This window comes from Elephantulus edwardii, unplaced genomic scaffold (genome assembly GCF_000299155.1).
Source record: "Elephantulus edwardii isolate Elephantulus edwardi_28Jun2011 unplaced genomic scaffold, EleEdw1.0 scaffold00032, whole genome shotgun sequence".
In the NCBI taxonomy this organism is placed as follows: domain Eukaryota; kingdom Metazoa; phylum Chordata; class Mammalia; order Macroscelidea; family Macroscelididae; genus Elephantulus; species Elephantulus edwardii.
Genome location: NW_006399782.1, coordinates 4,385,542 through 4,401,747, shown reverse-complemented (window position 1 = coordinate 4,401,747; position 16,206 = coordinate 4,385,542). Strand labels below are relative to the sequence as shown.

Here is a 16,206-nt window from a genome sequence, read left to right as displayed (position 1 = left end):
AAGGCTCTTTCCTTCTAGATTGTAATTTTATTAATAACAATCTAGAAAATATCACATTAAACTGTTGTAACTAAAAAACTGACTCAGGGGCTGGCTTCTAGCAACAATCAGCAGAAAGGAATACAGCTTTAATCAAATTTCAGGGACCACTTTCTGGAAGAAAAAGCTGTCAGAAGCTTTTTAGAAGCTGCCAAGTTGGTCAGAGTGACCCTATGTACAACTGAATGAATGAAGCACTACTCTATCCTGCTCCATTATCACAATCATTACTGTATCAGGCCTGCTGTTACAGACACGGTAGCAATCTGTATCCTTGGGGAGGTCTTCTCCCTCTTTTAGAGTATTTCATTGTGTTGCACAGAAGGCCAACAGAAGTTGGAACAAACTCAAGGACACCTAGCAACAAAAACTACACAGAAATAGAAGCAAAAATTCAATGTATTTCTGGGTTTGGTGGCTTGGGTGGTAGAACAATAAAAGCTTAAAAAGGGCCAAGGGATACTTTACTGCCTCTAATCTCATTCTGGGTTCTGGTGGTCTAGTGGCAAAAAGCTGTGCTGCAATCCCATAGGTTCTAGGCCACCAGCTGCTCTGAGGAAGAAGAATGGGCAATCTCCTTCAATGCAGTTAACTGTCTACGTAAACCCCCTCAGAGGGTCAGCTATGGATTGGTTTCTAATCGACGGTACACAACAACAACCATCTCATTCTGCACAGTAATAACTTAAGAGTTGGTCTACCTCCTCATCCATAAAATAGAGATAATAACAGTTCTACTCTTTTAGGATCATTGGGAAAGGGCACTTAATAAAACATAAAACCTTATACTTAATTAATTCTCAACAAATGTTAATACCCATAACAATCTATTTAAATCCAAGGGTTACAATAGCTGTCTTTCCAAACTATGATTATAGAACTGTTATATGAGTACTTTAAAAAAGAATTTACTAGAAGAAAATAAAAAGCATTAAGCATAAATCTTGTTTAAAAATCTGTGTTTTAGGCACCCACACATATTCTTAACCTCAGGCGGTTTTTCTGTGATGCCTTCCCTAAGTCACCTCCAACATCTGTCTCTTTCTCTATGCACCACAACTTTGTATATGAAACTCTACATTTATTTCACTGTATTTGTCTCTTTAGCTGATAAGGTCGTAAATGAGAAGGAAAATGCATTTAAGCCTGAACAATACTTGAACTTCAGCAAATTTCTATCGCACAAATGAATAAATCAAAGTTTAATAAATGCTAAATGCATGTAAAATATATTTAACTACTTTCACTTATTTTGAAATTTAATATTTGATAGAAATTTGTACTTAGCTGTTAAGTCACACAAAATGCATAAAGTTAGAAAAATAAATTCATAAAGCTGCTCTCCCAAAGTGTCTATCACAAACTGACATGAATGATGTACTGAATGATGCTTTAAAAGGAGAACACCAAGATGAAATTAAAGGAGAACTTCAAAGTATACAGAAGTACTGCACCATTTACATTTTACTTGAATATACAAGTGAGCTTCACACTCTTTTGCTGGAGGCAAAGAGTTGAAGCAAAGTTTTAAGTGAGGAAAAAGTTGTTTCTATGTTACTAACTTCAAGAATTTCTGTCTTCTAGGTACTGCAGGTACTATGAAAACATGTAAAAAACAATAATGGAAGGTAATTGCTAAGTATTTTGTACAGAGAAATAGAGAGCATTTTCACAGTTTCAATATTCAATACTAATTACTATTATCACTCTTGACTGCATTTAAATATAAAAATGTTGTACCAATTTACCAACTCTCCTTCTATTACATCATAAAATGTCAACCACTAAAAATCAATGCTAAAGAAACATTTTCCCCACTACATTTAGAAGTATCACAAGTGAAAAGTTAACAATTTACAAAATCAAGGTTACTTACGAAACTTGGTTTTACATCTATCAATAAGACCAAAATAAACAAAATAAATGTTTAATCTAAAATGAAACTTAAAGTTTTAAAATAAGAGTTCCTTTACAAGAAAGTAATCTTCTAAAATGTTTTCTAAGTTACAGCCTGGCCAAAAAACTGGTCATTTCCAATTTCTTAAGGTTAAAGCTATTTTTTAGATAGTAAACTATGTACATTATATAGGAGAATAAAAGGAAGGGAAACAGCATCATTGTCTTAGGTCTCAGGCACTTTAACGTACTTCTGAAGAACTAATGTAAAATGGTAATTAACCTACTATAAACTTTTCAAACATCTAAGTAAACCACTATTTCACAAAAATTTTCTTCTTTAATAATTTTAAGCAATTAAGTCATTATGAAACTATCGATTGAGCTTGCACATTAAAGCGACCTATAATACTTAACGAAGGAAGAAAAAAGATGAGATGGGATTTATAGTCAAAAAGTGGCAAGAGACTGTTGCAACTTGCTGAAGAGTCTTCCCTACAGCGGAAACAGTAATTTTAATGACCCTAGGAAGGGTATCAACACTCACCAGTGTGAATCTTCTCATGTCTCTGTAGCAGGTACTTCTGTATGAAACGCATGTCACATTGACTACATTGAAATGGTTTTTCGCCTTAAAATAATTTCACATTCATAAATTAGTTACTGGATAAAACAACAGTTTATAGATACCATTTCTGAGGAAAAATAATCTTACAAACTCAGATTTTGGGAAATTTCAAAATTATCCAAACACAATTTTGTATACTGTTTATTAAAAGAATTAAGAAAATTCCTCTCAAATTTTTCCCAAATAACTTAAAACTCACTTTCTCATAATCACACAAAAATGAGATAAAGTTGGATCTGTATCTTTTAATAAAAATAGGCTAACAAAATAATTTCAAAGAGTTGTTTTCATTTTTTAAAAAATCACATGGCCAGAAAATACTATGTATGTCCTAAATCTCTCTTCTTCCTTTTTATCTGGAGAAAGATGTACCCATTCAGCTCTCTATGGTCACACTCCTTTCTTCTCTATATCATACCTTCAGAAATTTCAGCTAAAAAAAACAAAACACAAAAAGCCCCAGTCTCATCAAACTATCTGCTACAGACTTTCCATTTCCATATTCTATACTAAGAAACTTTCCTACCAACCTGAATTTTTTTCCTATCAACCTGCACTAGTAATTTCCCTCCTTCCTTTTACCAAAGACTTTCCTAAAGGGCAGTTCTACTTGAAGTCTCTAATTCTTCATCACCCACTGTGCTTTGTCACCTGTGATCCCCTTTGATTCACACCAATGATCTTGCCTCAGCTGTCTGTCCTTCCCTGTCCTCCTGTAGATTTTGACCTTGAGTGTGTCCTCTAACATTCTCCTTTCTTTCAGTGTCTAGGACACTGCATTTTCCTCCTCCATCAAATCTCTTTCCCTCATTGCCCTCCTTAAGTTTTTAATTCACTATACAGGTTTAGCCTGTTTCTCCAAAGATCTTTGATCAATCTTTAGTTCTAATATCGACAACATCATGATCTTGGGCATCATTTGTCAGTACTTGGCTGTATCCCATGGAAAAAAATAAATATTAAAAGGCTTTTAAGAGTATACTCTAGTCATTTCTCTAACAGCAGCACATTAAATCAAATCATTGTCCTGATCAAGGTTATTTCATTTTACACCTCTGCACTCACTGTTCTAAAATGTTAATGCTTTGCTGTTTTCTTCTGACACATTGGCCTAAGAACTCTCTGATTTTAGATATGAGAATAGCAATGGTCTTAGAAATGAACAGGAGATGACATTTTACGGGAGATGAAAATAGCAAAGATAATATTTTAATGGCAATAAGCCCATTTGAATTCAAGAAATACCTGTATGAATGAAGACATGTCTCTGTAAGTGATAGTTCGTTCTAAAGGCAGCATTGCAGTGCTCACAAACATGAGATTTAGGGGTTTTCAAACCAAGGGATCCATCCTCATTTATTGTAAGAATCTAGTTAAAAAAAAAAGGCAAAAACAAAGTAGTTTTTAAAACGTACTTAAATACTAATTTACAAAAAACAATAATGCTTTTTAATGCAAACAGTGGTCACTAGAGATTATGAAATTGTTTTCCCCTAAATAATATTGTACTGTAATAATTGTAGGAAAACAGAATGTGACTCTGATGAGTAAGTTACTAATAAAACCCCGAAAGCTGGTAAGGTAAGACCTTACTACTCTGCTCCTTCCCCTTCAATGCACGCTCAATGGAGTTCTAAGTGTTCTCTGCTATGGTGAATTCAATTTTGTTTTCAAATAAAATTCTCACAAAAAACAGGGCAAACCTCTACATTTTAGACACTATTAAAACATATAATCACAAAAGAGTAATTAAATAAATTACAAAAATAAATAGAATTTCATAAAAAGTAAAGTGAGAATGTTCTTTATATAATTAGATGGAAAGAGCTCTAAGATTTACTGTTAAATGAGGGGGGGAAGTGCTCTAAAATTTACAGTCAAATGGGGAAAAAACAAAAAGGCAAGCAGCGAGTATATATTTTGTTGAGTGCCATCGAGTTAGAACTGACCCAAAACTGACGCTCTAACAGATTATCACAGGCAGTGACACGAGAGATTGCCCATCTTTCTCCCTTAGAGAAACTAGTGGATTCCAAGGGTGTGCCTATGGGATTGCAGGGCAGCTTCTTGCCACTAGGCCAAAAGAGCTCCCTAGCATATGTTTTTGCTAATTTTTACACACAAGGAAGTAAATACGGAAATAAAAATTTGCTCATATAGGTAAAAAAGCAATTTAAGTAGGCTAGGCATTAAAATGTATATAACCTTAGCTAATGGCTGGAACAGATGGAGAGATAACAGTGAGAGGTTTTATATTCTCTACATTTAAAATAATATTTTGAACCATACAAATGCTTACCTATAAAATTTCTTTTCTCTTTTTCAGTAGAGAGAAAACTGAGTTTTATAATCACCTTGTTACAAAATCTGGAGTCTAGTTTGGTCCAGGGTCTCTATACTCTCTAAGACTACTAATCTATTCTAAAACATAGATATTTGCTGAGTAAACAAATTATTATAGATAAGTATGGAAATGGAAGATAAAAGACAAAGAAATTAATTTTCTTTTTCTGGGTGTCTTGAGGTGAAGAATATTGAGAGCCTGATTTGGATACGAAAAGGGAAGAAACTAGTCTTTCAATTTATCAACTACTTGTTCAACATGTAAAATGAAACCTAACTCTAGACTATGTGGCTCAATAAAAATGGAAAATATCTCTTTTTTTTCATTAATGAAGTGAGAAATAAGATGGTAGACTATGGTGGGAAGGTAAGGAGCAAAGAAATACAGGAGGTAAGATCAGAAAGATCGTGGCATAAGAAGACATGTATTGGAACTAAGAAATTATGTCTGTTCAACACAGGGTGGAAAATCTGGGAAATGTTTTAAGAAATATAATGAAAGCCTGTGAAAATGGATTTACAGCCTGTAAGCACAGAACGATGACCCCTTCTTAAGTCTAGGTAAAAGGAAATAGGTAAGGGGGAAAAAACCCCAAACAACGTCTTTTAAAATTTTCACTTTAAATTCAGGGAGACAGTTTAGCCTATACTATATGTAAATCAATGGTAATTATTATGCAAATTATACAGGAAATTTGGGTTCTGGGCAAACTGCCAATATGGTCAACAATGCTTCAAAGACTATGCACTAAAGTCATTGAGGAAAACATTTGGCAGGCTAATGGAAGTGGGTGTCACAGCTTCCTGAAGAGTCAGTGAGGATGGAAAGTTTCATCTCTGGCCATTCAGTTAAAATTTTTTCAACCCTTCCAAGCTGCATAATAATATGCAAGTTAACATGGCAAAAGTTAAAAACATAAAACCTCTTAAACTATAAATCAAAGTATTACTACCATAAAGGAAAATTTTTAAAACGCTAAATAAAAAAACTAAAAACATGGTAGTAGCAGGTATTTTTTCATGTGCTGATGATAATAAATGACATGATTTAAGTGCCAAAAAACATGGCAGCTCAATAGATTTCTATGGCATAGCAACTGCAAGGAAAGGCTTTGTGGGGAATAAATCTGTTCCAAGTTATTTAATGTGAATCGGATGTAATCCTTGACTCTACAAAGCCCTATTAAGAAGACAGTTAGGAGTTCTAGGGCATTATTTTCCAGAACAAGAGGTACTGTTTGCTGCCTTTCATTGTGGATTCAAACCTTAATTCAAGGTGGATTTATGGATAAAATAACTACCACTCTCTCAAGCAAAAGACTAAAAAACCTAGCATTTTTAAAACCATAAGACTTAAATATATGAGGCATTCTGCATATCCTTCTCCTGCTTTTTTATTTAGGTTAGAATAACAAACATTTTTGAAAGGCACTAAATTTATCTTGCCTTAGAAAGAGCACCGTTTCTCCTATTTCCAATCTACTCTAAATATATTTGTCTCTTTTATTCACCATTAGAATCCAAAATGTCCAAAAACACTATGACCTAGCTGCCTGTTACCTACACCAGACATCCTTCACAGTTTATCACTGATTTTTTAAAAATTATTTTTTAAAAGTCATACTTTCTCATTTTTCAATGTTTTCTTAGTGGTCAAGAACAAAGTTCTTGGTGGCCAAGAAACGGTACTTCTATACACCAAGATTTTCTCAGTGCAGATATGTCTTCCTTTCCTTCTTATCTTAGCATCTTATCTGCTAAATATTTCCCACCCAACCCCCAACACACACACAAAAACCCCCACATCACTATACAGATTTTATGAATGCCATTACAACAGGAAAGCTTACCTCCCATAACGCCTGCTACACACACACTCTCTCTCTCTCTTTCTCATCCAAATGCTTTAACTTGTCTCCTATTACTAACTACTACTCCTACTACAGGAGAAATATGGTATCATATAAAGACAAAATCAGACTTTCTCAAAAGTAATTATTAACAGTATAAACAATATTCAACACACTTGATTTTTTTAACTATTTAATAAATTCAAAACAATTTTACAAAGAAAGTTTTCAAAATCAAACAGAATGCAGTCACTTTGCCTATTCAATTTGAAGATTAGTCCCTCCTTAAGGTGACAAATCTGGCATACATCTTAATGAGAAAAAGTTCTGTTCTTTCTTTTAAAGGCAAATTTGATCTTCCCCATTATATACATGAACTACCAGAATTATTTAACATATTTAAAAATAATGGTTCTATTTTAAAATAAGCATGCATTACCAAATAGTCCTAAATCAATCAAAATATACACCTAAACCTAAATACGCACCTGGACAAAAGCCAAAGACAACTTAGAAGAGAACAGTCTGATTTAATAGAGTAAATGTCTCAGCTATTGTTAACTGTTTTTACTGCACTAGTACAGAACAGGGAAAGCTTCTAAAATTTTCTTTACTCTCCAAAGCCAGTGGGAAAAGTAAGAATAGTGCAAGTCAAAACATACAACAAAATAATCACCATTTACAGTAACAAGGACTATGAAATTTTAACCCTACTGCTGTTGTTAGGTGTTGCTGAGTCAAGTACGACTCACAGCGACCATACGAACAAAATGTCTGAACTCTCTTCTATATCCTATGCCATCCTCACACTTCCTGACATAAAGAGCCCACTGCAGCAGTTACTTTGTCAATCCACCTGGCCGAGGGTCCCCTTTCCAGCATCATGTACTCCTCTTAGGAATTGCCCTCTTAGCAACATGCCCAAAGTATGTCAAATGAAGCCCCATCATTATCATTCTTGCCTCCATAAAGCATTTTGACTGAATCCTCTCCAAGACATACCGGTTTGTTCTCTTGGCAGTCCATGGGATGATCAGTGCTGCTCTCCAACATCACAACTCAAAGGTGTCAATTCTTTTTAGTTATCTATAATATGCTACTCTCACACAGTCACTTTCTTTCATTCTTCCACATTTTAACTTCTAATACTAGATTTTACTCATCACTAAATTTCATTTTTAAGCAGCCAAACCTTGATAGTTTGAAAACATGAAATCCATAACTAGATAAGAATGAAATTAAATCTAACACAACAAGCATTATGTCATAAAAGCCTAGGATTCCTCCCCCTAATCCACATCCCCATATCCTCTAAACACAGAGGAGTAAAGTGAAACTCCACTTTCTTTCTCAAGCGTAAAGTTTATCAGACCTAATTTTATATATGCACTTTTACTCTGGAAAAAAGTTAGTTTAGCCCTACCCTGAAAATAGCACCAAAGACATATAAAAGGATAGATACAACAGACTTCTCAAGAGGGTAGCAATGGACCAGGGTATATTACACTGAAGATAAAAGATGCTGGACTTGTAGCAACACTACATAGAAAGATCAATTACAAAAAAAAAAAAGGAAAAGAACTGAAGAAATGGCACCCAAAGACATAGCACTCTGTAATAAGTGCAGCAATGAAGAAATCACAGGATTATCTGTGGCTAGCATAGAAGAAAGGAGACCACAGATTAACTAAAAAGCAGTTTTATCACTGGATAAAAGTTGGGTATTTCAGTGTAAAGGGAATTTAAACCAAATGTTGTTGGTGTGTACCACTGAGTCGGAAATGACTCATAGCTGACCCTCCAGCGGGCTTTCTGAGGTGGTAAACTGCATGGGAGGATATTACTCATCTTTCTCCCATGAAGCTGTTGGTGGATTCAAACCATGCAAGTTGGAGAAGTGTAGTACAAGCCTTCAAAATCAGATCAAGTGCTGTTTATGCAATTACTTAAATGCAGGTTCAAACTGAAACTGAAGAAAATTTTAAGTATCCCACAGAACCCAAAATACGACCGACCTTGAATCTATCCCATCTGAATTTAAGAATCATGTCAAGAACAGGTTCTAGGCACTAAGCACCAATGAATGAAGATCAGAGGAATTGTGGGAAGTCATCAAGGGTATCATCCATAGAGAGTAGACAGAGGAGGAAGAAAAAATCAAAACAGATGTCAAAAGAGACTATGAAAATTGCATGAGAGCATTGAGAAGTCAAAACAAAACAAGGAGATACCGAAGCACTGAACAAAAGATTCCAAAGGGTAGCCCAAGAAGACAAAGCGAAATAATAAAATGTGTAAAGAGCTAGAGTCAGAGAATAAAAAGAACTCGCCTGGCATTTCTAAAAGAACTGAAAAACAAATTTAAGACTCATGCTGCAATACTGAGATGTTATGGACAAATTCTTAAATATCCAGGAAGCATGAAAAGAACATGGAAGGAATACACAGAGTCACTGTACCAAAAAGAACTAGTCAACACTGAAAATTTTAGAGAAGTACTATATAAACAAAGGCCAATAGTAACAAAGGATGAATTTCAAGTTGCAATATAGGCACAGGCAAAAAATAAGGCCCAGGAATTGATGGAATACTAACTAACTGACATGTTTCAACTAACAGATTCAGCCCGGGATGTGCTCACCAGTCTATGACAGGAAAGTTGGAAGGCAGTTGGTTGGCCAACTTACTAGAACAGATCCGTATTTGTTCCCATTTCTAAGAAAAGTGAACCAACAAAATGTGGATACTATAGAACAATATCATTACTATCATATGCAAGCAAAATAGTGGTGAAGATCATTCAAAAATGGCTAGGGAGCTTGACAGGGAGCTGCTAGAAGTTCATGTGAGGTCTGGAAGAGGCTATGCCACCAGGGATATCACTGTGGGTGTCAAGATGGATCCTGGCTGAAAGCAGAAAATACCAGAAGAATTTCTTTTTGTGGTTTATTGCTTATGGGAAGATGTTTAACTGTGTGGATCACAATAAACTATGGCTAACAATGAGAAGAATGGGAATCCCAGAATGCTTAATTGTTCTCATGTAAAATCTATACCTAAATCAAGAAGCTATTGTCTGAACAGAGAATGATTTAAAATAAGAAAATGTGTGTCAGCGAGGTATTCTTTCTCCATACTTATTTAACCTGTATGCTGAGTAAATAATTCGTGAAGTTGCATTCTATGAAAAGGAATGTGACTTCCAGATCAGAGCAAGTCCTATCAATAACCTACTTATGCAGATGACACATCCTTGCTTGCTGAAAGTAAAGAGCGTTTGGAATGCTTGCTGCAGACCAAGAACTACAGCCTTCAGTATGAATTATGTTTCAACATCAAGAAAACAAAGGTCCTCATCGCGGGGACAACAGACAACATCATGAGAGACATCTTGCTTGGATCAACAATTAACTCTCTTGGCACCAGCAGTCAGGAGATCAAAAGACCACTGTCAGAAACCTCTCCAATACTGAAGAGTAATGACGTCAGTTTGACGACCAAGGTGTACCTGACTCAAGCCTGCTACACATCTGAGAGCTGGATAAAGAATGAGGATTATAGAAGAAGAATTTATGACTTTGACCAGTGGTGCTGGAGAAGAGTATTGAGTATCCCATGGACTGCCAAAAGTATAAGCATGTTTTAGGAAAAGCATAGCTAGAGTGCTCACTGGAGGCAAAGATGATGGGAGCTCTGTCTCTCATACTCTGGGCATGTTGCCAGAAAAGGCTGTTCCTTGAAAGAACATCATGCTCAGAAAGGTGGAGAGAAGACCCCTAAAACAAGATGAAATGACACATGACTGCAGTAACAGGCTCAAATATGTTAGAGTTGATGAGGATGGCACAAAATATTGCTTTAGAATTGCTGTAAGTGATACTTAACTCGATGGAACCTAACAATGACAATCATTTTGGGGTTGGCAGTGCAACTCCTTATCATTAAGCCACCAGAACTCTTAGAAATTAAAAATCCAAGGATAGACAGAAAAAGGTACATACTGTGTGAATCCAACAACATGACATTCTGGAAAAGACAAATTAAAACATCAGTGGCTGCCAGGAGAGTAAAAGATGAAGCGGTGGAGCACAATGCCTTTTTAGTGCAGTGAAACTGTCTGTGTTAACTCTAATGATGCAAGCATGGCATTATACATTTGTTAAAATCTACAAGACTGTACACCAAAGAGTGTAAAACCTAATACAGATAACACACAGAAGGGGCAGGGTATATGGGAACTCTCTGCACTTGCAGCACAATTGTTGTATAAATGTAAAATTATTCTAAAAAGCAGTCTTTCTGTTTTACCTAACTTCTATGTGACATGAGCAAATTATCTCTCCACTCTCAAGTTTAATATTAAAAACATTACTTGTTAAAATTTGAAAAAAATTAATAGGTGTGAGAATGTGAAGGAAAAAGAAAGGGACGGTCCTTTTTCCAATTTTTTCAGTTCGAAGGTGTGAATGCATCTTTAGTACAGTAAGTGCATAATGACCTTGAGTTTAAAAAAAATATTGTTTCCTGTTTCTTCAATATTAAAACAAAGAAAAAAGAGATAATTTTGAAAATGTATTAAGAAAATTTTTTATGTTAGAGGTCAGTTCATTTTAAAAAATATTTCTCTAAAGCACAAAATTCCTTGGGGGAAATAAGACAAATAAAATATTAGTACCTTATTTTATTTCCTTCTTCAATTTCCCCTTAAGTATGAGTCTGTATTTCATATTTTTAGGCCTAGTCTTTTAATTTGTTCATCTGAGTGCTCACATCTTCCTGGTACGTGAAGAACAAAGTGTAACAGATGTTTGGTGTATTTATTGCTCTGTTCATTTTTAATTAAATTTCTCTCATTTTTCATCATTCCACTTAAATATTGGTAGTCAAATTCCAGATACTGGATGAGAAGCAATGGTATATAATAAACTAATGGAAAAGAATTCTGCATTGAATTTAAAGTCCACTTGTTTTATAGACTATGTTCTTCCTCTCTAAGCACTGCATAATTCTGAATAAACGATCCTTACACAGACCACCTAATGTGTTTTAACAAACACAGTACCCTTCTTCAATAACTAATAAAATGTCTTGAAACATAACAGACGTTCAATTATCTGCTGAAATTTTAAAAATTCAAAATCACTGCTGTAGAGTCAAACGATTCCCAGCTACTCTCTGGTGGGTGTTCCAAGGCAGTAAATCTCATGGAGGAGATTGCTTATCTTTCTTAGCGCAGTTACAGGGGGGATTCTAATCGCCAGAGAGGTGCCCCCTTTGGGTTAGCAGCACAACTCCCTATTGACTACATCACCAGAGAGCCCTAAAAAGAAATAAATTTTATAATACGGAGAAACACACCCCATTTTATCTCACTCAAATGCTTAACAAAGCATATTTTAAAAATTATAACACGTTTACAATAAAGGTTAGAAAATATTGCTGTATTTTACTGAAAAGAAGCCTCAGGAATTAATGTTAACTCAACAAACTTTACATAGTAACTCTCAGGTGGTGAATCTCCAGACCATATAAATCCGTTTCAAGTTAGATGATGACACTTTTTTTATGCATAAACTTCAACTATCAAGACTTGAGGTTCCTAAGTGTGGACTAGTTGAAGGTAAAGCTACAATGTCCACGAATAAGAAGTTACAAGGATGGAGCAACGGATCATCTATAATGAGAAAAAGTTCTAATGCAGAGTCAGAAGGGAGAACTACTAATATGAATTCATTGAGATTGGGTAAAAATAAGCCTAGACTTCCATATACTTTTAATAAATGTGATTATCTAGAATTCTTAACTATAACAAAACAAAAACAGATGCAGAGGTCAAAGGGAAATGATATGGAGAGTCCACAGAGGCATAAAAAGGTAAATATGAATAGTACATTATTAAAAAAAGGAATAGGGACTATTTAAAAGCTGTCAAAAAATGCTTCAAATTCTAGTAATCAGGAGTTTTTAGGGTAAGAAAAAGAGTTCCAATATCCCAGCCATCACGAACGGCTTCATTACAGTGTGATTTCTGAAAAATATTAACATCAACCCTAATACACTAAAATCTGACTTTTGTGCAAATACATTATATGTAACAAAATGGATAAAATAAGACAAAATTTGACACTTAAAAAGGGTTTTCTATTATGTAAAAATTGAGCTTCATAAAGCAGTTTAATCCATGATAGTGTCAAAAATATCAATCTATAGAACAACATTCCCTAACTTTCTGTATCTCAGCTTATAAAAGTACTCTGCGGATACTAAAACAACTTAAAGATAACTAAGTTTCCTCATATAACAATGGTCAGAAAGAACATATGGCTTGAAAATCCACAGCAGTTGAAGATGACCTTATAATATAGTACCTTCACACCATAAAGCCTATTCTGAAAGCAAACACATTCATATGAATGTATAATCTATATGTTTTCCCTCTAAAAATTATTTCTAATCTCGTTAGGTGCTTTCACGTTAACCATGACTCGATAGTGACACACTCAAACTATCCTTATGGCAAAAATTCATGATCTGTGAAAGCGAGGAATGTACTAAGCATAATAAAATTTTCTGAGGAAACAAAAATTTATTTTTCATTCATTTAAAACAAATTACATTTACTACTTTATAAAACTGAGACGAGCTTCTTTTATCTTCATACAAAAGGGCAGAGTTACTTTAATTTAAATCTCAAGTGTGAATTTTTAAACTGAGAAAACATAAAATAACTCATTGGTTTATACTTCAAAATTTTAAGATTCCAGAAACCCTCCATTTACTGGGAAAGTGAAGCCTAAGGTTTAAAACAGTGCACAATCACAATCACTCATATACAACATTTTATGCAATTTGAAATTAATTCTCAGGTAGGTTTCACTATTCTCACACCATTATCTGATGTCATTTTTAGTAATTTCACTCTCCTAAGAATTCCACAAAAGACTTCCCTAAAGTATCTTCTTGTATATATTATACTCAGAATAAGTTAAAAGTTCCAACTGGAAACTATATCAATACATAAATAATATTCCTAGAAATACTATAACACATTATAAATAAATTTATCGCAAATTAGAGAAGCAAATATCTTAAGTTCTGCAAAAATCTAATCTGTATTGCTTCTAATTTAGAAACACCTAGAACATTTCAACAAATAAAGATTCCAAATCACATTCTACTACAAACAAGCCAGAATTTATTTTAGTCGGAATTTCATAAACAACAATACCAAAGGGGGAAAAAAAGAACAGTATCAGAAAATATGACAATAAAATAACTCAAAACATGCATATATTTTGTTTTAAATGCCTAAACGTGATTCCCTACATATCAGCAATGAATACAAAGAAATACATAATTATAAGTTATTTCAGAAAATGAGGTTTCCTATCAAAATCTTACTGTTTTATAAACAAAGAATTTAATTTACACCTTATTATGGTTAAAAAAGTAGGAGGTATCCTATAAAGCACTAGGAAAAAACTCATTAAGATACCTCACTTCCTCAAAGTGAGAAAAGCAGAGAATCAGGGAGAAAGCTAAGAGGGGAGGGTAAGAAGAAAGGGAAGGACAAATAAATCTCAAGACATAAAATACAAAAGGTCAGTAACTAGGGAAAAGTTTTACATGACTGCTAACTAAAGCAATGAAAATTTGCACTATAATGAGCCACATTAAGCTAGAAAACATGCAAAGTCTAATAGTCAAGGCTAGTGAGAGGCATCTTAGCTCCATTACTGGTAAAAATGCAAGGGATGTACCAATTCTAAAAGGAGTAACATTGCCAAGAAACTGATTTAGCCCGTTTCACTTAAGAGCCTATGAAGCCAAAAGGAACAGACCCAAATTGTTAAAATATGGATGTACTAGAACAAGAATATTGTCATGAGCCATTGAGTCAGAAGTGACCCATAGCTGACCCTTCCAGTAGGCTTTCAGATGTAGTTTAATTGCATGGGAGGAGATTGTCCATCCTTCTCCCACAGAGAAGTGCACGCCTTTGGAATATGAGAAGATTCCAAATACCAGCCTTAACAGTGCCACTGGTGTAGTGCTATATCACTCAAGATTCTCAAGTAACAGCCTTTGGGATTGCAGCATATCTTCTTACCATTAGGTGACCAGAAAAAGAGAACTTTAAGGGTCAAAGTCCTACAGGGACTTTCTTAGGAAACACGGGCAACAATGTAAGGTGCATAGCAGCCAAATCTCTTGACCTGCTGAAAATCATTATTGCTTTGAATGTGTGTCTCGCTCCACAGTCTTGGCAAAAAAGCCAATGTCATGATCTGGCCTTCTGAAAGGGCTCACTATAGCTCTTCTAAATTTCTCAAACCTGTAACACTTCCTGTTCCAGTTAGCATTCTGGATTATCCAAATTTTAAAAATGTAAGTTCAAAGTCTTGCAAGGTGTCTTTAAAAGCTCATGCACTTTGGCTCAGTACAAAGATCCAAAAATAAACATAAGTGCTGCATGATTTAAAACAGGAAAATCAAACATAAATGCCCAATGTAATCATTACATATATTTTTATATAAAAAAATAATATATAGCTAATAAAAATGTTTATAAGTCCATTAACAACAGTTTAAGTATAAAAATAATTTACATACTTTTAAGTGTTAAGTCACAAAATTTAAAAACATATATACACAAAGGCCTTTAAAAGCTCAAATGGGAATATGACAGAAATAAAGGAAATGTGAAAATATAAACGTGTTAGTTTAATCTCTATTTTTTAAAATTTGCTAGATTGGTCATACAAAAGCAATGGCATAATGGTGTATGTTTAACAAACTGTTAGAAGACTAGGAAATATTTATTTTTATAGTGAAAATACTCTATGGAAAATTTCTAGCTAGCAATGGTTTTAGCGTCTTTAGGCTTGCAAAATTCCTGGTATCAACATACCATTGGGTTTTAAAAGAAACAAAATTGCTTATATAATAAAGAAAAATTGAGATTTTAAGTAACATACATCCCAAAAGAATAACTACCAAAAAATAATGTAAAATCTTTTTTAAAGAAGGCTTAATTACATGGCAGAAGACGCAAAGATGAAAAAACAATAACAATAAAGAAACAATACACTGCACAGAAGAACCAGCAGGAATATCAAAATCATTGTACTAAAAATATAAAAAGGAAAAAGTAGGTAAACCATAAATTCCAATGTTTGCTGTGTTGCTTGTTTATTTAAAAAATTCATTCATTCACCTAAAAATGATTTATTGAGGGTCTGTGATGCCTACTAATATAGGTCTATGGGATGTTTATGAATAAACAAAGTTCCTGTCTTTATGGAGCTCACATTATAGGTACAATTTTGATGAATCCTAATATTAAACAAGTAAAACTACTATGAGGAGAAACAAGGCCACTGTATCACCTAAATTCTTAAAGAAAAAGGAGAAATACAGAGGGGGGGGGGGAAGTTCAATTTTAGGAAA

General features: G+C 34.2%; 1 protein-coding gene across 2 annotated transcripts in view; it reads right to left on the bottom strand.

Moving 5' to 3' along the window:
• The window catches only part of ZNF148 (zinc finger protein 148), a 218,853-nt gene that overhangs the window by 60,624 nt on the left and 142,023 nt on the right, over positions 1–16,206 (bottom strand). For both annotated transcript variants that reach the window (XM_006884210.1, XM_006884211.1), the window contains 2 exons: positions 3,809–3,932; positions 2,483–2,566 (listed from right to left, as the gene is read on the bottom strand). In XM_006884210.1, coding sequence (XP_006884272.1) covers positions 2,483–2,566; positions 3,809–3,932 — 208 coding nt within the window. The remainder of the gene's footprint in view (positions 1–2,482; positions 2,567–3,808; positions 3,933–16,206) is intronic.